Genomic DNA, 23161 nt, shown 5'->3' with positions numbered 1-23161 from the left:
TCCACCACCGTATAAATATCCTTTGCAGCTCCCTTTGATCCTCAGAATTATTTACTACACCTTTGATTTTAGTTTCTTCGCCACTAACCTTGGATAAAAATCACTGATTATCATTGTGAACAGCAGTCCAAGGACATTGCTATCCGCTTCCAATCGCTCGGAAAACTGTTCTATCTCCTACTCTTTGTTCCTTTCCTGCGAACTTCAGCAACACTGGCCATATCAATTTTTGTACCCTCATGCAAGACAGAGCACAACAAGTACTAAACTCCATCTTGTAGCTGTATGACTATTTCCTAATCCGGAGTGTCAGATTTCAGAGATTTTGATTCTCAGAATTTCCTCAATCAAATGTTCCAATCTCAGCCATGTGGTTAAGTGAAGGTCATTCAAGCATTCCCCAGCAAGGGACTTAGAGGAAGGTTCCAACTGTGCTATACCCAAATTTGATGATCATGCAAAGATAGGTAGGAAAGCAAGTTGTGAGCAGTATACAAGACGGGTTAAATGAGTGGGCAAAAATTTGGCAAATGCAGTATAACATTAGAAAATGTGAATATGTCCACTATGGCAGGCAGAATCATACCATTCAGACAGTATCTCAGACACCACCATCACCATCCCTGGTCATGACCTATCCCACTGACAGGACAGACCCACCAAAGATGGCCGTGTCGTGGTATACAGTCAGGCAGATATTTCCCTGGAACTGTCAATATTGACTCTGGCCCTCATGAAGTCTCATGCATCATGTCAAACATGGGCAAGAAAACCTCCTGCTGATTACCACCTACTGCTGCCCCCTCAGCTGACAATTCAGTGCTCCTTCATGTTGAACATCACTTGGAGGAAATACTGAGGTTGGCAAGGGTGCAGAATGTACTCTGGGTGGGGGACTTCAATGTAGCACCACCACTAACTAAATCCTAAAGGACATTGCTGCTAGACTGGGTCTCTGGTAGGTGGTGAGGGAACCAACAAGAGAGAAAAGCCTACTTAGCCTTGTCCTCATCAATGTACCTGTCACAGATGCATTTGTCCATGACAGTAGTTGTAGGAGTGACCATCGCAGAGTCCTCGTGGGTCAAGGTCCCGTCTTCAGATGGACGATGCCCTCCATTGTGTTATGTGGCCCCATCATCGTGATAAATGGGATAGATTTTGAACAGATCTAGCAACTCAAAATTCGGTACCCTTGAGATATTGTGAACCTTCAGCAACAGCAGAATTGTATACAACCACAACTTTTAACTCACGGCCTGGCATATCCCCAGTCTACCATTACCATCAAGCTGGGGAAATAACCCTATTTCAAATGAAGAGTGCAGGAGGGCATGCCAGGAGCAGCACCATACTCACCTAAAAATTAGGTGTCAAACTTGTGAAGTTACAACACAGGATTACTTGCATGGCAAACAGTGCAAGCAGCATACGATACATACAGTTACTGGAGGTCCCAGCATCTCAGATGCCAGTCTTAATCAATTCAATTCACTCCACGTGATATCAAGAAAAGGCATTGGATACTGCACAAGCTGTGGGCCCTGACAATATAACAATAATATAATAATCACTTATTGTCACAAGTAGGCGTCAATTAAGTTACTGTGAAAAGCCCCTAGATTCCAGCAATAGTACTGAAGACTTGTGCTCCATAACATGGGGCGCCCCAAGCCAAGCTGTTGCAGTACAGCTACAACACTGGCATCTACCCGGTAATGAGGAGAATAGTCTTGCTAATGCCCTGTTCACAAAAAGCAGGACAAATCATGCCCAGCCAATTGGTGCCCCATCAGTCTTCTCTCGGGTTCTGCCAGGGCCACTCAGCTCCTCCCCTCATTACAGTGTTAAGAATCTTAAAACTTATCACGAGGTCAGGAGCTCCCAATTCCCAAAGAACCTTAGGCTTCGCTGGCAAGGAACTGACTGCACGTGCACAGTTCGTATATTTCACATTCCTTGCTGCCAGGATCGGCCCGATGTGTAAAGAAGAACGGTGCCAAAAGCTCCAGTCAGGTGACCAGGTGCAAAGCCCCATTGTCAACTAAGTGTCTCAGGGAGGGGTACAAAAAGCAGAGGTCATATAACATGGAGGGGAACGGGGAGAAGGTCCCAAGATGTGTGCCAGAGGCAGGGGCAGGAATAGGTCCGAGTTGAATTAAAAAAAGGAGAAACAGTTATTGAAGATGTGAGAGAGTCTAGGATCAGAGGGCATAATCTCAGAGTAAGGGTTCTTTCCAACAGAGAGCTGTAGAGGTTGGGTTGCTAAGTATGTTCTAAGCCGAGATAGAGAGGTTTTCAAATCAGTAAGGGAATCAAGGGTTATGGGGGTAAGATGGGAAAGTGAAGTCGAGGATATCAGATCAGTTATGATGTCATTGAATGATGTAAGAACGCTGCAGGAAAGGATGTCCCGAAGCGTGGTACATTGGCGAGACCATGCAGATGCTACGACAACGAATGAACGGACATCGCACGACAATCACCAGACAGGAATGTTCCCTTCCAGTCGGGGAACACTTCAGCAGTCAAGGGCATTCAGCCTCTGATCTCCGGGTAAGCGTTCTCCAAGGCGGCCTTCAGGACGCGCGACAACGCAGAATCGCAGAGCAGAAACTTATAGCCAAGTTCCGCACACATGAGTGCGGCCTCAACCGGGACCTGGGATTCATGTCGCATTACATTCATCCCCCACCATCTGACCTGGGCTTGCAAAATCCTACCAACTGTCCTGGCTTGAGACAATTCACACCTCTTTAACCTGGGGTTACCCCTATCTCTGGATCTGTAAAGACTTAATCACCTGCAAATGCTCGCATTCTAAGCATTGTCTGGCATCTTTGAATTTGTCTATATATATGTTTCTGGAACATACCTCTTCATTCAACTGAGGAAGGAGCAGTGCCCCGAAAGCTAGTGTTTGAAACAAACCTGTTGGACTTTAATCTGGTGTTGTAAGACTTCTTACTGTGCTCACCCCTGTCCAATGCCGGCATCTCCACATCATTGAATGATGGAGCAGGCTTGATGGGCCAAATGGCTTACTTCTGTTCCTACGTCTTATGCTCTTGCCCATATGCAGCAAGACATGAACAACATTCAGGCCGGAGCTGATAAGTGGAAAGTAACATTCACACTATACAAGTGCCAGGCAATGAAAAAGAAAAAAACCATTGGCCAGAAACTCAATTGGACCAGCTATGGCTGCAAAAGCAGCTCAGAGGCTGGAAATTCTGCAGAGAGTAACTCACCTCCTGATTCCCCAATGCCTGTCCACAATCTACAATAAGTCTTACAACACCAGGTAGAAGTCCAACGGTTTTTTTCCGAATCACTAGCTTTCGGAGCACTGCTCCTTCCTCAGGTGAATAAAGAGGTAGGTTCCAGAAACACTATATTTAGACAAAGTCAAAGATGCAAGACGATACTTTGAATGCGAGCCTTTCCAGGTAATTAAATCTTTACAGGTCCAAACAGAGCAACTGGAGAGAGGGATAATCACAATCTACAAAGTTCAAATCAGGAGTGTGATGGACTACTCTCCACTTGCCTGCATGAGGGCAGTTCCAACAACATTCAAAGAAGCTTGAAACCAAGCAGCCCGTTTGATTGGCACCCCATCCACCTGCTTCAACATCCACTCGCTCCATGTGCAACATCTGCAAGATGCACTGCAGCAACTTGCCAAGACTCCTTTGACAGCACCTTCCAAACCCGGTGATCTCTACCATCTAGAAGGATAAGGCCTGTACTCATTGGCATTTAGAAGAATGAGAAGTGACCGTATTCAGACATATAGGATTCTCAGGGGCTTGACCGGGAAGATGCTGAGAGGTGGTTTCCTCTTGTGGGAGAGTCTCGGACCAGAGGGCATAATCAAAAATAAAGGGTCACCCATTTAAGACAGAGATGAAGATGAATTTCTTCTCTCAAAGGGTATTGAATCTGTGGAATTTTTTACCTGCAGAAAGCTGTAGAGGCGAAGTTGTTAAGTATATTCAAGGTCGAGAGACAGATTTTTAAATCAGTAAAATCAAGGGTTATGGGGATATGGCGGTGAAGTGGAGTTGAGGATTACATCAGATCAGCCATGATCTCATTGAATGGCGGAGCAGACTCAATGGGCCAAGTGACCTACTTCTGCTCCTACATATTATGGCCTTATAAGGGCAGTAGATGAATAGGGACACCACCACCTGCAAGTTACCTCCATGCCACAAACAATCCTGACTTGGAACTACACCATCGGGCCTTCACTATAGCTAGGTCAAAATTTTGAAACTCCCTAACAGCACTGGGTGTACACCAATACCAAATGGACAGCAACAGTTCAAGGTGGCGACTCATCACCACCTTCTCAAGCACAATTAGAGATAGACAATAAATACTGGCCTAGCCAGCAATGCTCACATCCATGAAAGAATTTTTAAAAATACTGCAGAATGTTATGATAGAGGTATTTGGGTTCTTTAGAGACACAGAATATAGTGGATGTCTTAAGCAGGGTTAACACATCCTCATCACGTGCCAGGCTTAGCCTGATACAATTTAAGGTAGTCTACCGGGCACACATGCCGGTGGCCCGGATGAGCATGTTTTTTGGGGTAGAGGACAGGTGTGTGAGGTGCGCGGGAGGGCATGCAAATCATGTCCACATGTTTTGGGCATGCCCAAAGCTTGGAGGGTTTTGGCAGGGTTGTGCTAATGCTATGTCCACGGTACTTAAAACACAGGTGGTGCCGAGTCCGGAGGTGGCAATCTTTGGAGCGTCCGAAGAGCTGGGAGTCCAGGCGGCGAGAGTGGCTGACGTTTTGGCCTTTGCCTCCCGGGTAGCCCGAAGACGGATACTGTTAATGTGGAGGGACTCGATGCCCCCGAAATTAGAGACCTGGGTTAGTGACATGGCTGGGTTTCTCAGTCTCGAGAAAATAATGTTCGCCCTAAGAGAGTCAATGTTAGGGTTCGTCCGGAGGTGGCAGCCATTCGTTGACTTTCTCGGAGAAAATTAATATGTCAGCAGAGGCAGAAGTCTTTGGGGTGGGGGGGGGGGGGGTGGGGGGTAGGGTGCGCGGTTAGGCTAGTGTTTCATTGTTGGGTGCGAAGAACGTGATAGGGATGGAAATGTTTTATGTACCATGTGTATGTTGCCGTTATCGTTATTATTATAAAAACTACAAATACCCTAATAAAATGTTTTTTTTTTAAAAAAAAAGAACACAGAATATAGGAAAAGCAGGTCATTCGGCCCATTGAGCCTGCTCCGGTATTCAATAGGATCATGGCTGATCCTCTATCTCAACACCATGTTCCTGCCCAGTCTCCCCATACCCCTCCACACTTTTAGTGTCTAGAAATCCATCTAGTTCTTTCTTAAATACAGTGAATGACTTGGCCTCCACAGCCTTATGTAGTGGAGAATTTCATCGGCTCACCACTCTGAGTCAAGAAAGTTCTGCTCATCTCAGTCCGAAATGGCCTATCCGGTTTCTTGTTCCCCTTGTTCTAGATCCCCCAGCCAGGAGAAACATCATCCCTGCTTAATGTCTGTCCAGCCCCATCAAAAATCTATACATTTCAATGAGAGCCCCTCCCATTCTTCTAAACTACAGTGAATACAGGCCCAGCTGGCTCAATCTCGCCTCGAACGACAATCCTGTCATCCCAGGAATCAGTCTGGTGAACCTTCGCTGCACTTCCTCAACTTAAGTACATCTTTTCTTCGGCAAGAAGACCAAAACTGCACAATACTCCACGTGTAGTCTCACCATGTACAGCTGCAGTAAGACATCGTTGCTCTTGTACTCAAATCCTCTTGCACTCAAATCCTCTTGCAAGAACCCCAGATCCCTTTGTACAACATTTCCCAATCTATCACCATTTAAATAATACTCTGCCACCATTCTGTTTCCCCTATCGAAGTGGATAACTTCATATTTATCCACTTTATACTGCATCTGCCATGTATTTGCCCACTCACTCAACTGGTCTAAATTGTCTTGAAGCCTCTTTATTTCCTCCTCACCACTCACAATTCCACCCAGTTTATGTCATCAGCAAACTTGGAAATATTACAGTTGATTCCCTCATACTGATGTATAGTGTGAATAGCAGGGGCCCCAAGCTCCGATCCCTGTGAGACCCCACTAACCACCGCCTTCCACCCCAAAAAAGACCTATTCTTTCCTACTCCATTTCCTATCTGCTAACCAATTCTCAATTCATGCCAATATATTACCCCCAATCCCATGCGCTTTAATTTTGCGCACACACACTAATCTCATGTGGGACTCTACAAAAGCTTTCTGAAAATCCAAATACACGACATCCACTGGTTCTCCCTTATCTATTCTACTAGTTTCATGCTCAAAAAACTCCAGTAAGTTTGTCAAACATGATTTCCATTTCATAAATCCATGTCGATTTTGCCTAATCCCATTTTCTAAGTGTCCTGTTATCAAATTCTTTATAATAGGTTCTAGAATTTTTACATATGAAAAGTGCAAAATCCACACAGTCACCCAAGGTGGGAATCGAACACGGGTCCCTGGTGCTGTGAGACAGCAGTGCTAACCACTGTGCCACCGTGTCTCCCAGCAGTGTGGTGACCAGAATTATATTCAATATTCCAAATGTGGCCTAGCAAAGGTTCTATAGAGCTGCAGAATGACTTGTCAATTTTTATACTCAATGCCCCAAGCATGCCGTATGCCTTCTTGACTGCTTTATCTATCTACGTTGCCACATTTAGTGACTTGTGGACCTGTACGCCCAAATCTCTCTGCATGTCAATACTTCGAAGGCTTCTGCCATTTACTGTACAACTCCCATCTGTATTAGACCTTCCAAAATGCATTACCTCACATTTGTCCGGATTAAACTCCATCTGTCATTTCTCTGCCCAAATCTCCAACCGATCTGTATCCTTTGACAGTCCTCTACACTATTCGCTACTCCACCAATCTTTGTTTCGTCCGCAAATTTGCTAATTAGATCACTGGCCTATAATTTCCTGGATTATCCCTTCTACCCTTCTTAAACAAAGGAACAACATTAGTTATTCTCCAGACCTCTGGGACCTGCATCATCCACTAAGTCCTTCTCTTTGGTGAATATTTGGTGTACTTTGATGCAAAGTACTCAATTAGTATTTCCTCTGGCTCCACATGAAATGAAATGAAAATCGCTTATTGTCACAAGTAGGCTTCAAATGAAGTTTCTGTGAAAAGCCCCTAGTCGCCACATTCCGGCGCCTGTTCGGGGAGGCGGTTACGGGATTGTTCCTTCCTCTATCCTCGAGTAGGCCAACCCTTTCCCTGGCTACTCTCTTGCTCTTTATAACACATAAAATGCCTTGGGATTCTCCTTAATCCTGTTCGCCAAGGACTTCATTTTAGCCCTCCTTTTTGCTTAAGTTCATCCCTTAAATATTAGCCATTATCTATCTACCATCGTCATGCCTTTCAATTAAGTTACCCAATCTATCTTAGCCTAGGTTTCCTTTGTTTAGATTTAGGATCCTAGTTTCAGATTGGACTACTTCACTTCCTAATGAACAATTCGATCATGCTATGGTCACTGTTCCCTAAAAATGTCCCGCACAAGATGATTATTAAAAATTTGTACAAACTGTACAGTTGTGTGTTGGGGAGTTTGCTCCCCGAATTGTTTATGTTTTGTAACCTTTTATACAAGTTTGGAATAAAATACATTTAAAAAAAGGATTGATAGGGTCTGAGAAGCAGATCGTCTCATCTGCCTTCTCAAGGAGGACAGAAGGGAATTTCAACCTGTAACTAGTGGGGTCCCTCAAGGATCAGAGTTGGGCCCGCAGTTGTTCACAATTTACATAGATAATTTGGAGTTGGGGACCAAGTGCAATGTGTCAAAGTTTGCAGACGACACTAAGATGAGTGGTAAAGCAAAAAGTGCAGAGGATACCGGAAGTCTGCAGAAAGATTTGGATAGGTTAGGTGAATGGGCTAGGGTCTGGCAGATGGAATTCAATGTTGTCAAGTGTGAGGCTATCCATTTTGGGAGGAATAACAGCAGAATGGATTATTATTTAAACGGTAAGATGTTAAAACATGCTGCTGTGCAGAGGGACCTGGGTGTGCTGGTGCACGAGTCGCAAAAAGTTGGTGTGCAGGTGCAACAGGTGATTAAGAAGGCTAATCGAGTTTTGTCTTTCATTGCTAGAGGGATGGAGTTCAAGACTAGTGAGGTTATGCTGCAATTGTATAAGGTGTTGGTGAGGCCGCATCTGGAGTATTGTGTTCTCCTTACCTGAGAAAGGACATATTGGCACTGGAGGGAGTGCAGAGGAGATTCACTAGGTTGATCCCAGAGTTGAGGGGATTAGATTATGACGAGAGGTTGAGTAGACTGGGACTGTACTCATTGGAGTTTAGAAGGATGCGGGGGGATCTTATTGAAACATATAAAATTATGAAGGGAATAGATAGGATAGATGCGGGCAGGTTGTTTCCACTGGTCGGGAAAAGCAGAACTAGGGGGCATAGCCTCAAAATAAGGGGAGGTTTAGGATGGAGTGTAGGAGGAACTTCTTCACCCAAAGGGTTGTGAATCTCTGGAATTCCTTGCCCAGTGAAGCAGTTGAGGCTCCTTCTTTAAACGTTTTTAAGAAAAAGATAGATGCCTTTCTAAAGAATAAAGGGATTCGGGGATATGGTGTACGGGCCGGAGAGTGGAGCTGAGTCCACAAAGATCAGCCATGATCTCATTAAATGGCGGAGCAGGCTCGAGGGGCCAGATGGCCTACTCCTGTTACTAATTCTTATGTTCTTATGTTCAGAGCTGTTCAATCTCTCTATCCTGCTTCAGAGAGAGGGAAAGAAAGAGAATGCTAAAAAGAGGGTCTATTCCAGATTCAAAAAGCAAGGCAAAGGAGTCTATTAAAACCACAGGATCAATAGTCTATAAAAACTGTCTTTACTGGTCTCAGACCACCTCCATTCTGTAGTATCTAACTGCAATGTGGAAGTATCTTCACCACATGACTGCAGGAGTTCAAATGGTGGTCCATTACCACTTCCTCAAGTACAATTAGGGATGAACAAAGAGTGCTGGCCTTGCCAGTGACAACCACATTCCCTGAATGAATTAAGAAAAAAGGTTCTATTGCTGAGCAGGGCACTGCTTGGATTAGTGGCCGAAGCTGGTGACATTTTATAGTCAGAAACATTTGCACAAAGCAAATCTAATCACATTCACCATTGGATACTCCAGTCTTGATGTTGGTACTGTTTTTCTCTTCTTGTTCCACAGTATTTTTGAATTTAACTGATTCATAGGTCAGATTTTGCATTTTTTTTTCAGCTTCTGTCCGCTCCACCTCTAAACACCGAATCTTTTCCTGAAGATTTTTCAAAGCCGAAACTATAGCTGAACACAAAAAAAATTAATTAATTAACGGTGAGAAAAGCAGAGGTGTCAGTGCGTCTGGTATTCAAATCTAGGCTAGTCTACAAGAGATGAAATCAGTTTAGTTCTCAAATAAGTTCCCAACGTGAAAAGTTTCACACTAGTCCTAATTTCATTTAGAGAAGTCACAGGATGGTTGGTACAATAAGGGTAACCATCTGAAGTTGGGGCAGTGTAGAGGGATCTAATGTCCTGTATAAACTGGAAACAATAACTACAGCAGTCATGATAAATTACCTCAGATCAAAGAGTGTTAAGCAGAGATTTAATGGAGGTGTTCAAAATCATGAGGGATTAGGAGAATAAATAAAAGGTAAACTGTTTATACTGGCATTAAGATTGTTAATTAGAGACTACAAGTTTAAGACAAATAATCAGAGGGGAAGGCAGGAGAATTTTTTCATGCAGCACTTTGTGATGATCTGGAATGAAGGCCTGAGGCAGTGGAAGGAATTTTAATAGTAACTTTAACAATCAGTTGGAGTTTCGACAAATGCAGGAGGAAATGTGAAGGAGAACTTAAAAAATAAAAACCTAATGGTAGTGGCCTGGAACTCACTGTCTATGAAGGTGATGGAACTGGAGACAATGAATGATTTCAAACGAAAATTTTAAAATTTGATGGGTATTCGAGAGAAATAAACTTGTAGGATATTGAGGATAAGAGTGAGAGAATGGGACTGATTGTTTGGTTGCTCTACAGAAAGCCAGCACAAACTCCAAGGGCTGAATGACCTCTTTCTGTGCCATAATGATTCTATTATACAAGAAGAATCTCTTCGTTTCCGGGGATACATTCCAGTTGCTGAAAGACTAATCCAGAGACTCAAGATCAATTAATTTTACACTATATTGTTAAACAAATCAATATTGCCTATGCCCACAGAAGATGACAACGCAGGTCCAAAAAAATTGGAACTCAGAGCATTGCCCCATTACTTGACTCTATTGAAAAAATGTAATAAACACTGTCTTCTACATATTAGAACCATAGAAAGGTTACGGTGCAGAAACGGGCCAGTCAGCCCAACCAATCAAAATAAAAGAGAAAAATGAAACTAGCTGCTCATTTCAATCCCATTTTCCAGCATCTGGTCAGTAGCCTTGCAGGTTACAGCACGCAGACCAGGTACTTTTTCAATGAGTTGAGCATTTCAGCCTCAACCACCAATTCAGGCAGTAAATTCCAGATGCCCACCACCCTCTGCGTGAAAATGTTTTTCCTCACATCCCCTCTGATCCTTCTACCAATTACTTTAAATGTATGGCCCCAGAAATTAACCCCTCCGCTAGGGGAAACGGATTTTACTATCGTATCTAGGCCCCCCATAATTCAGTACACCCTACTTAGCCTCCTCTGTCCAAAGGAAAACGATAGCCTATTCCATCTCTCCTCATAGCAGCAACTTTTGTAAACCCCTTGCAACATTTTTGTAAATCTCTGCATTCACTCCATATTAATTATGTCCTTCCAATAATGTGGTGACCAGAACTGTGAACAAAACTATGCACAAAAAGGGCAGCACGGTGACACCTCACAGCGTCAGGGACCCGGGTTCGATTCCGGCCTTGAGTGACTGTCTGTGGAGTTTGCACGTTCTCCCCTCATCTGCGTGGGTTTCCTCCAGATGCTCAGGTTTCCTCCTACAGTCCAAAGATGTGCAGATTAAGTGGATTGGCCGGGATCAATACATGGGTTTATGGGGATAGGGCAGGGGAGTAAGCCTCCGTAGAGTGCTCTTGTTGAGGGTCGGTACATACTCAATGGGCCAAATGGTCTCCTTCTGCATTGTAAGGATTCTATGGAAAACTCCATCTGTGGCCTAACCTGCATTTATACAGTTCCATCATTATATCACTGCTTTTGTATTCAATATCTCGCCCAATAAAAGGAAAGCATTCCATGTACTTTCTTGATCAGCTTATCCACCTGACCTGCCACCTGAAGGACCTGTGGACATGTACAGCAAGGTCCCCGACTGTCTCAACCTACATAGCCAATTTTTATGTCATCTGCAAATTTTCCAACCATGCCACCCACATTTAAATCAAAATCATTAATATGTACAACAAACAGCAAGGATCCCAATTTACTGGGCCCTGTGGAACACCATGGAAATTGTTTCATCAATTGACCATTACCCTTTGCTTCCTGTAACTGAGTCAATATTGCCTTTCAACCAATATCAAAAAACATAAAAATCCTATTGCCTATAGACAATTATACCTTTGCCATTGGCAGCGTGGCTAATCACATCAGCCTTATCACGATTTCTTGATCCAGTGATAGTCACATGAGGAGGTACTGGCTTTTGTTGAACATCAAGAGAAGTCTGTGGAATGTTCTCCAAGCTATGCAGTGGACTTCCTACATAACCACGTTTGAATGTAAATTCCATACTCTGTAGATGGGAAAATTCTCCAGAATCAAGTCATAAACAAAAACATTTATCAACATGATAATACAAATAGAAAAGTCAAGTTTGCCATCATTTTAAACATAAATATTTAATCGTAATGGTAAATGGGTAGATGTGAAAGAGAATATTCACTCTTCGTTCAACTCTCTCTCATCCTAGAAGAATGTGTTAAATGAGAAACAAAATTCCCATTTCAATTCCAATCAAAATCCACATGGTTGTGTATTTTCCCTGGGGTGAATGATAAAAATAGGTCTGATGTAGATTTAACTACTCAAAACCGAATAATGGCCTGCTTGTTGATCAGACTACAGCAATGATTTTTGGAGTGGCTTTTAACCCATTAGCAAATTACATTCTATTGCACCTTTGATGCGCAATCAATTACTCTCGAGACAAGGTGAGTCATAACTAATGGGCTTTAATCTGCTAGAACTGTTCCCCAGCAGCTTCGATACAGAAAGTGAAGGCTGCTGGGACGGCATTGGTTCTTATACTCTGCCTCTCAGGGTGGAGCTATGTACATCAGCCAATGGTAGACTCCTAGGTCTAGCCAATGGTCATCCACCTCTCAGGTACCGCAATACCTGGTATTACCACAACCTTAAAATGTAGGAATAACACCAAAACACTGCCCAGAAAATTGGGTAACATACTTTGAGGGATGTTAAGTCATGTTTGGTTGACAAAAAGTTTTAAGGTGGCTTTAAAAGGAGTGGATGGCCTTATTGATTAAATATATTATTTAAACAGGAGGAAGAGGGAATCTAGTTAAGGAAAAGACAATTACTGGAAATTAAGATTAAAATTAAATGAGAGAAGTCTCAAACTGTAATTTGAGTTGTATGCAAACCTCTAATTACAGCAACAAAGTAGAAGAATGTTTAAGCTTTAGAGGTTATATAGGCTGGTAGCAAAAGCAGTTGTTTTAATGGGAGACTTTAATTTTTTTTGCCGACAGAAAGAACATGTACATATTCCGCTTGTTTCAACTGAACAAAATAGGTGACAGCCATTCACTGGCTCATTCCCCAGAGGAATGCCTTGACCTGGGTCAACATGTGTGGTTTCAATGTAAACAAAGCTTGGAGTTAACTATCAGTCATCAGTTAACTGGTGCATTCTCAACTAATAAACATATGAGCTAGAAGGAGTAGGCCACCCGGCCATTCAATAAGATACTGGCTGATCTAATTATAACATCAACACCACATTCCTACCTAGCCCTAATAATCTATCTACCCGCCCCCCCCCCCCCCCCCCCCCGCTGCCCCTTGCTCATCAAAAATCTATCTAATTCTGCTTTAAAATATTCAAAGACTCTGCTCCAACTGCCTTTTGAGGAAGAGAGTCAGGAGAAAAAATTATCCTCCTTTCTGTCTTGCATTGGCAATTCCTTATTTTTAAACAATGACTCTCCAGTTCCAGATTCTCCCACAAGAGGAAAAGTATTTTCCACATGCACCCTGTCAAAACTCCTCAGAATCTGAAATTTCAATCAAGTTGCTTCTCACTCTTCTAAATTCTGGCAGAAACAAGCCTAGCCTGTCCAATCTTTCCTCACGAGCCAACCCTTCCATTGCAGGTATTAGTCCAGTAAACCTTCTCTGGAACGCTTCCAATGCACTTTTCCTTGAATAAGGAGATCAATACTCCAGATGTGGTATCACCAATGACCTGTATAACTGAAGCATAATCTCGCTATCTTTCCCCTCTCTCTATCGTTCCCCTCGCAATAACTGACAACAATCTATTAGCGTTCCTAATTACTTGCTGTATCTGCATACTAACCTTTTACAATAAATGCATCAGGACACCTAGATCCCTCTGCATCTCAGAGCTCTGCAATATCTATGCTTTTTTATTCGTGCCAAAATGGACAATTTTACATTTGTCCACGTTATACTCAATTTGCCAGATCTTTGCCTACTCTTTTTTTTAAAAAAATTTTATTGCATTTTATTCTAAATATGTATAAACAAGAACAAGAACCAATACATCAACACAATCAACAGACAGTTTTATCCCGTTTTACCCTTTACCAGCACCGCCACAACAAACAGAACAGTTCTTCAAACATTGTCATGAACAATTCCCATCGTGCCTCGAATCCCTCCTCCGAACCCCTCAACTCATATTTGATCTTTTCCAAATGAAGTCATACAAGTCCCCCAGCCAGGCTACCACTCCTGGTTGCGTATCTGCCTTCCAAATATAGCAAAATCCTCCGCCAGGCAATTAGAGAAGCAAAAGCCATAACATCGGCCTTTTTCTCTTCAATCAGCTCCAGCACCTCCAAGTCCCCAAAAATTGCCATCAATGGGTCTGGCCAGACCTCTACCCCTATAATTTTGGATAATGTCTCAAACACCACTTCCTAGTATCTTGCCAGCTTTTCACACCCCCAGAACATGTGCACATGGCTCGCCAGCTCTCGCCCACATTTTGCACACACATCAACCATCCCAAAAAACAACCCGCTCATTTATGCTCGACTTGTGTGCATAGTCGTAAACTGGATCGGGCTCATCTGCGCACAAGTAGTAGCATTTGCCAACGCAGAGCACCACAGACCTCAACTCTATTTCCTCCCCCAGCTCTTCCTCCCACGTCCATTATATCCTCACGACTTTCCACCCCCCCCCCCCCCCCCCCCCCCCCCCCCCCCCATACGTCCCCAATCTTGCCCTTTCCAGGCTCGTCTGGGAGTATCAATTGCTTCAGCAGAGTATACCCTGGCAACAAAGGAAACACGCGCCACTCTTTTCTTACAAAGTCTCGTACCTGCATGTACCTAAACTCATTCCCTCTTGGCAGCTCGAACCTTTCCCCTGGCTCATCTAAACTCGCAAATTGCCCTTCCAGGTACAGGTCCCACACCTTCTTCAGCCCCACCTCCTATACATCCCATCTATCTCCCCAGGCTTAAATCTGCGGTTCCCACACAATGGTGTCTATGTCGACATCCCCTCCAATTTAAAGTGCCTCCTCAGTTGGTTCCACACCTTAACTGTCGATTGCATCACTGGGCTCTCCGAGTACTTCCCTGGGCGCAAACAGTAGAGGAGCCATCACCAAGGTTCTCAGGCTGAATCCCCTGCAGGACTCCTCTTCCATCCTAACTCACTCCGCTTCCTCCACCACCTCACATTCACTGCCCAGTAGTAGCATAACAGGTTTGGGAGAGTCAACCCCCCTTTCTGTCTCCACCTCTGTAACAGGACCTTCTTTACCCTCAGCACCTTCCCCGCCCATAGAAACTCTGAGATTATTGCCTCTAATTTCTGAAAGAAAGACTTTGGGAGAGATTCATTTATATGACCTGCATTAATCATGCCACTGAGGCTATATATAAAACAAGCAACCCATACCACAAACTTCATTCCAAATCCAAACTTGTCCAAAATTTCAAGTAAATACCTCCATTCCCCCCGCCATCCCCTGCAATGCAGAAGGATGTAATTCAGCACCAACCCTCTGAAAGAGCCCACTGCCCCACCCTATCCCTGTAACCCCATCTAACCTGCACATCTTTGGACACTAAAGTGCAATTTGGCATGGTCAATCCACTTAACCTGCACTTCTTTGGACTGTGAGAGGAAACCGGAAAATCCGGAACCTGAACTTCTTTGGACTGTGAGAGGAAATTGGAAAATCCAGAGGAAACCCAAGCACACATGGGGAGAAAGTACAAACTCCACACAGGCACCCAAGACCGGAGTTGAACCCGGGTCCCTGGCACGGGGCAGCAGTGCTAACCACTGTGCCACCTTATGTTAGGTTTGAAAACATGCAACATATAGCAGTTACTAAGATTCTAGATTTTTGCAAGACTAATTTGTTGTTGTTACAGTTACCCCCATCCCATTAGTTTAATTAGTGTAAAGGTTCAGGGCTGGCTACTTTACCACAGTAACTTTAATCTTAAAATTTGTGCAGTCTCTCTGGCAGGCTCTCGGTCCTGTATCACAACTGCTGTTGAGTCAATGCATTGATGTGTCAAAACAAGAACTAAAAGAAAAACAAAATCGTCCCAACTTCAGCAGCCTGCTGTCACAACAGATTCTGCAGCCTATCAGGTGACATCTACGAACGAAAACCCTCAAACTTAAACCAGGATCTGGAAATCACAACCAAGCAGAAGAGGGACAAAAAAATTCACCAAAATCAGATCTGGCTGTAACTCAACTTCAATTTATACATTTACCAAGACGAAAATACGTACAGATACAAACCTTGCTTTGGAGCTAAATTTCTGCTTTAAAAATAAGAAATAAGACCAGTTGGGGAAATAGTTGGACAGCAATATATATGTAATATAAAATGAACTGTCACAGCAACCCCAGCTGCATTGGCGGTTGCTTTCCTGTGTTTGGTTTCCACGGACGCACTGGGATGGTTGATGATGGTTTTAAAAGTCCCTCCGGTTGTTGCTCCTCCCCCTCCCAGCTTCAGCATTGGCCGAAATGGCTCATAAGGCGTTCGCCACACTCGGGGGGGGGGGGGTGGAGGCTCCGTAAATATTTTCACCAAAAAAGTATTTCTCCTCCTTGCTGAGGGACAGAGAAAGCAGCAGATGATGCGAATCCCCACGGTCCAGATTTAGGCTCCAGCTATCGCCACAGCAGGCCTCCGTATCCTAGTAACCGGCGTACCCTCTGCCCCCTGAAGCGGGGTTGAAAAGCTGATTTTGCCAACGAGCAGCAGAGACGGCACAAGATGGCCAGTCTTGTAAGTACGCTTCCTTCTCCCCTCACAGCGCCACTGCTGGCCACCACCTGCTACATCACAGCAATTCCTGCCGCTGATGCAGGGATATATCTTTGCTGCTTCAATCTCGTTTTTCTCTATTTGTTATTTTTTTTTAACATGGTTTGATGCTGTGCTTAATTATTAATCGCAATCTAAAGATTCTGGTGTGAAGAATTTAGAGCTAGTTTTGCAATTGCGTTTAGAATAGCGAGTGCCTTTTGTAAATCGGAGAATGTCCCAAGTGGTTTCCTCACATAAAACTTTAAAAATGGACGTTGTGACAGAGAAGCCTGTATTAGGAGGGATGACAATATTTAAGGGGCTCAGTAATTGTGCTGCTGCTTTCGGCAGAAGCAATGGGCTCAAGTTCTATGCCATAATTTAGGCTGATATTTAAGATATTTAATATGAAAATGAAAAATGAAAATCGCTTATTGTCACAAGTAGGCTTCAAATGAAGCTACTGTGAAAAGCCCCTAGTCGCCACATTCCGGCGCCTGTTCGGGGAATCTGGTATGGGGTATTACAGATTGTCCTAAAGACCAAACAATTGCATGTTGAGAGAGTGTCAGATTTAACAAGGAACTGAGGAATATTGCTATTGGATAACAATTAATTAACTTTTTTTCAAGTGTGTTGCTGTACATAAAGTTATTAAATATTTCCAAATAGGGAGAACACAAGTCACAAATTTCATAATCCTCACTCACCTCTTTCTCCAGCGCTCTGTTTATTTCAGTATCTCCGTTCTTCAATTCATCTATCATATATTCTAACTGTATTTGCAGGAGTGAACAGTTGCCCGCAGAAGCTGACACATGGACACATGGACCTAAAGAAACCATTAGAATTAGGCCTTCAGAAATACTCTTATTAATTCTCATTCTTTGCTTTGTATCATGGCCTACCAGCTGATTCCTGTCATAATATACGCCAGTATATCATGGTGCAGACACACACTGATGGACACACAGTGGGACCAATCAACATACACAACACCTCAACCAATCACCAGTGAGAGCACACGCACTATAAAGACAGGGGGGCATCAGAGTTCCTGCTCATTCGAGTAGCAGCTAGCTAGGAGCACAGAGCTCACAGCCTGCAACACAGACATTCACCATGTGCTGAGTGCATCAACTGGTTAGGACAAGGCAAAGGTCTTCAGTTAAAGCTAGTATCGTATTTACCCACAGTTCAAGTATGTTTAAATAGTTAACCTTTGAATAAAATAGTGTTCCACTACTTCAAGTGTTGGTGATCTGTATGTGATCCAGAACACCCAACACATCATGATACCAGGTGTGGTTGCATACTAGCACTTCTTAGACCTACCTGCAAGTGATCTGCCTTCCGCCAGCATTCCGTCATCCTGCAACATGGACAACATCAGCCCGCCGCCGCCGCTCCGCACCGCCGGCAACCTCGGGGGCCAACTGGAAGATTTTCAAACAGCGCTTCCAGCTCTTCCTCGAAGCCACGGACAGGGAGCGCGCGGCACACCAGAAAGATTGCTCCTCTCCTCTCCACGGCCGGGGACCATGCCATCCACATTTTCAACTCTCTCACCTTTGCAGATGACGAAGACAAGACGAAGTTCAAGACAGTTCTCCTTAAATTTGACACTGCAGTGTAGAGGTGAATCAAAGTTTTGAGCGCTACGTGTTCCAGCAGCGTAAGGCCGAACCATTCCAATCCTTTCTAACGCACCTCCGCATCCTTGTGCAGTCTTGCAGCTACGGGCCCACCTCCGACTCCATGATACGCGATCAGATCGTTTTCGGTGTTCAGTCGGACCCCCTACGTCAGCAGCTCCTCAAAGTAAAGCAACTCACCCTAGCGACCGCCATCGAGACCTGTGTCCTACATGAAAATGCCACCAGTCGGTACTCCCATATACAAGCGGCTGAAACGGCGCGGCAAGGTCGACACGAGGCGGAACGGGTCCAAGTGATTGAGCACCTCCAGGGCCTCAGCCTGGATGAGGGCGGCCATTTCGCACAGTTTTCGCGGTCTCCCGCGCTTGTACGCACCAAACAAGGGGACGGCGATGTTGAGGAACGTAATGCGCAGGCGTGCACCACGCATGACCGCACTGCGCATGCGCGGTGGCGCAGCGAACGTGCTGACGTCACGACGTGCGGCAACTGTGGCTCCGCCCATTTAAAGCGGCAATGCCCCGCAAAATCTCGACAATGCCTACAATGTGGAAGACTTGGCTACTATGCTGCCTGCTGTCGAGCAGCTCAGCCTTCCAATTCATATCGCTTCAGCCAGCCTCGCAGGAATATCCGGGCAATTCAACCCACGGTCACCGAGTCCGATTCTGACCTCCCGCACAGCAGTGACACTGAGGACCCGAAGGTGCCTTTCGAGTTGGTGTCGTAACGAAAAACAGGCTGTCCCCGAAGCAAAGACACCAGCGGCTGTCAGTAAACAGCATCGATCCAGACGATGAGTGGTGTGCCACCCTGACGGTCAACCGGTCCCAAATACGATTCCGCCTGGACACTGGTGCCTCCGCCAATCTCATGGCGTGGTCTGCTTTCCAAAGCCTTCGTGTCAAACCAACCTTTCTTCCATCGGCCTGCCAGCTATTGGACTACAATGGCAACATCATTCCTGCTACTGGCTCATGCCAACTCGAAGTGACGCACAAGTCACGAAAAACCATCCTTCCTTTCGAGATCGTGGGCTCCTCGAAGGACTCTCTGCTTGGTGCACAGGCGTGCAAGCTGCTAAACCTCGTTCAAAGAGTTCACTCTCTCTCCTGATGACGCATCTGCCTGCCAGGAAGCTGACTTCAGGGCGCAACTCAACGCCATCATCGACCAGCACCGCAACGTCTTCGAAGGCATGGGCATGCTCCCATATACTTACAAGATCCTACTCAAACAGAACGCCACGCCTGTGGTGCATGCACATCGCAAAGTCCCAGCACCCCTCAAGGACCGCCTCAAGCATCAGCTGCAGGACCTCCAAGACCAAGGCGTGATCTTCAGAGTTACGGAACCAACCGACTGGGTCAGTTCCATGGTGTGCGTAAAAAAGCCTTCCAGCGAGCTCAGAATCTGCATTGATCTAAAGGATCTGAATCACAACATAATGTGGGAGCATTACCCAATCCCCAAGCGCGAAGAGATCACATGCGAGATGGCTCGCGCCAAGCTCTTCACCAAACTTGACGCCTCTAAAGGATTCTGGCAAATTTAACTAGACAGATCCTTTAACACCCATTTTGGCAGATATTGTTATAACAGGATGCCGTTTGGGATCATATTGGCGTCAGAAGTGTTCCACAGGATCATGGAACAAATGATGGAAGGCATTGAAGGTGTTCGCGTCTATGTCGACGACATAATCATTTGGTCCACCACCCCGCAGGAGCATATCAGTCGCCTCCAGCGCGTGTTCAAACGCATACGGGAGCAGGGCCTACGCCTCAACAGAGCCAAATGCTCCTTCGGCCAGACAGAACTCAAGTTCCTAGGGGACCACATCTCCCAGTTGGGTGTGCGGCCGGATGCGGACAAGGTGGCTGCCATCACAGCCATGAAAAAGCCAGAGGACAAGAAGGCGGTCGTCCGATTTCTGGGCATGGTCAACCTCCTAGGGAAGTTCAACCCTAACCTCGCCTCTCATACCACAGCTCTCACGAACCTGGTTAGGAAGACGACAGACTTCCAATGGCTTCCTGCCAACGAGCGCGAATGGAGAGAACTTAAAACCAAACTTATCACGGCCCTGGTATTGGCCTTTTTTGATCCAGCGAAAGAGACAAAAATTTCGACCAATGCCAGCCAATCTGCCATTGGGGCAGTGCTTCTGCAACACGATGAGGCCTCATCATGGGCCCCCGTTGCATATGCGTCACGCGCCATGACCCCCACGGAACAGCGCTACGCGCAGATAGAAAGGGAATGCCTGGGCCTTTTGACCGGTGTTGTTAAGTTTCATGATTATGTCTACGGCCTTCCCCAATTCACCGTCGAGACCGACCATCGCCCGCTGGTCAATATAATACAAAAAGACTTGAACGACATGACGCCTCGCCTCCAGCGCATTCTGCTCAAACTCCGGCCATACGACTTCCAGCTCGTATACACCCCGGGCAAAGACCTGATCATAGCCGACGCTCTGTCCAGGGCAGTCAACACCACATGTGACCCAGCGGGATTCGTCTGACAGGTTGACGCCCATGTGGCCTTCATGGCCTCCAATCTACCGGCCACGGATGAACACCTCGTCCAAATTCGCCGCGAGACTGCAGCTGACCCCCTGCTACAGCGTGTCTTGCGCCATCTAACAGACAGGTGGCTCAAGGGCCAATGCCTGCAGTTCCACAACATCAGAGATGATCTGGCGGTAGTCGATGGTGTCCTCCTGAAGCTGGACCGCATTGTTATCCCGCACAGCATGCGCCAGCTTGTCTTGGAACAGCTACACGAGGGCCATCTTGGCGTGGAGAAGTGCCGCCGACGGGCCCGAGAGGCAGTGTACTGGCCCGGCATCAATGGCGACATCGTCAACACAGTGCTCAACTGCCCCACCTGTCAGCGGTTCCAGCCGGCCCAACCACGTGAGACCCGACAGCCCCATGAGTTGGTCACGTCCCCTTGGTCCAAGGTCGGCATCGACCTGTTCCACGCGCTGGGTAGGGACTATGTTCTGATTGTAGACTATTTTTCAAACTACCCAGAGGTGGTACGTTTGCACGACATCACATTGTCTGCAGTCATCCGTGCCTGTAAGGACACCATTGCTCGTCACGGCATCCCACTCACTGTGATGTCGGACAATGGCCCCTGCTTCGCAAGCCAGGAATGGTCCAACTTTGCCAGGAGGTACAACTTTGTGCATGTGACATCCAGTCCCCTGTACCCCCAATCCAACGGCAAAGCGGAGAAGGGCGTCCACATAATCAAACGGCTCCTCTGCAAGGCTGCCGATGCAGGATCCAACTTCTTCCTCGCCCTGCTGGTCTATCACTCGGCCCCACTGTCCACTGGCCTGTCGTCAGCCCAGCTGCTCATGGGTCGCACCCTGAGAACGACGGTGCCGTCCATTCATGTCCCAGACCTCTACCACGTTCCGGTCCTTCAACGAATGCAACTGTCTCGTGCACAGCACAAGGCGGCTCATGACGCCCGTGCAGCTGATCTCCCTGCTCTGGCTCCAGATGAGAACGTCCGCATCCATCTTCCGGATGGTGGCTGGTCTGCAACCGCAGTGGTTCTTCGGCAGGTGGCCCCCCGCTCGTTCCTGGTTCATCTACCGGATGGTTCCATTCGGCGCCGTAATCAACGTGCTCTTCGTCTCGTTCCGCGCTCGCTACGTGATCCTCCGCCATTGCTACGCCCTCCTGTTGTCCCTGACCTGGACTATGCGGAGATTCCGGTTACTCTGCATCCTCCTCACTCTGCCGCAGTCCAGCTCGCTCCTCAGCCGGCGGCACCCGACCCACCCTTGAGGCGGTCAACCAGAATTCGTCGCCCACCTCAGAGACTTAATTTGTGAACTTTGTGCACTAATGGACTCTCTGGTCTGTTCATTTCTTCCGATTAATCATTCAAGTGGTTTGTATATAATGTTCATCTCGTTATTTGTGTGACACACTGTTTTTTCTGCACCAGGCACCTTCCCATGTAAATAGCTTAGTTTTATGTACATAGTCCTGTAAATATTTTGCACACACGTCAGGAATATTCACCACACACTATTTATTGTCACGCAGGCACATTTTTTTATATAAAAGGGGGGATGTCATAATATACACCAGTATATCATGGTGCAGATACACACTGATGGACACACAGTGGGACCAACCAACATACACAACACCGCAGCCAATCACCAGTGAGAGCACATGCACTATAAAGACAGGGGGCATCAGAGTTCCCGCTCATTCGAGTAGCAGCTAGCTAGGAGCACAGAGCTCACAGCCTGCAACACAGACATTCACCATGTGCTGAGTGCATCAACTGGTTAGGACAAGGCAAAGGTCTTTAGTTAAAGCTGGTATCGTATTTACCCACAGTTCAAGTATGTTTAAATAGTTAACCTTTTAATAAAATAGTGTTGCACTACTTCAAGTGTTGGTGACCTGTATGTGATCCAGAACACCCAACACATCAATTCCACTTTTTAATTTTTTTCTCTTGTCATTCATCATCCAAGCGCTGAGACTGAATAACTATCTTCACTTTTTTGTTATCAACCCTGATTAGACAGAATAATAATCTTTATGTAAGCCTTACAAGTAGGCTTACATTAACACTGCAATGAAGTTGCTGTGAAAAGCTCCTAGTCGCCACATTCCGGCACCTGTTCGGGTACGAACCCAATTTATGAAATTATGCTGAATATTGATAGAAATTCAAACTGAAAAAAATTAATGGGCTAAACACAGATTCTGCTTCAATTCTGTTCTCTCGGCATTTTGTTTTTTTTCTTTCATGTTCTCTGTGAATATTGCGTTGCACAGCAGATAAATGTTTTGCCAATCCAGTGATTTGTGATTTGATACATCAAAAACATTAACACAATTG

At 45.6% G+C, this 23161-nt stretch overlaps 1 protein-coding gene across 2 annotated transcripts in view; it reads right to left on the bottom strand.

Annotated features, from left to right (window-relative positions):
• cep57l1 (centrosomal protein 57, like 1) overlaps positions 1 to 23161 on the bottom strand; it is a 166390-nt gene that overhangs the window by 95773 nt on the left and 47456 nt on the right. For both annotated transcript variants that reach the window (XM_072499977.1, XM_072499978.1), the window contains exons 4-6: positions 17324 to 17445; positions 11669 to 11843; positions 9232 to 9402 (exon numbers count right to left, since the gene is read on the bottom strand). In XM_072499977.1, the coding sequence (XP_072356078.1) occupies positions 9232 to 9402; positions 11669 to 11843; positions 17324 to 17445 (468 nt within the window). The remainder of the gene's footprint in view (positions 1 to 9231; positions 9403 to 11668; positions 11844 to 17323; positions 17446 to 23161) is intronic.

The sequence above is a fragment of the Scyliorhinus torazame genome, chromosome 4 (genome assembly GCF_047496885.1).
Source record: "Scyliorhinus torazame isolate Kashiwa2021f chromosome 4, sScyTor2.1, whole genome shotgun sequence".
In the NCBI taxonomy this organism is placed as follows: domain Eukaryota; kingdom Metazoa; phylum Chordata; class Chondrichthyes; order Carcharhiniformes; family Scyliorhinidae; genus Scyliorhinus; species Scyliorhinus torazame.
The sequence above is the reverse complement of the archived record's forward strand: the minus strand, read 5'-3'. Positions and strand labels throughout refer to the sequence as shown.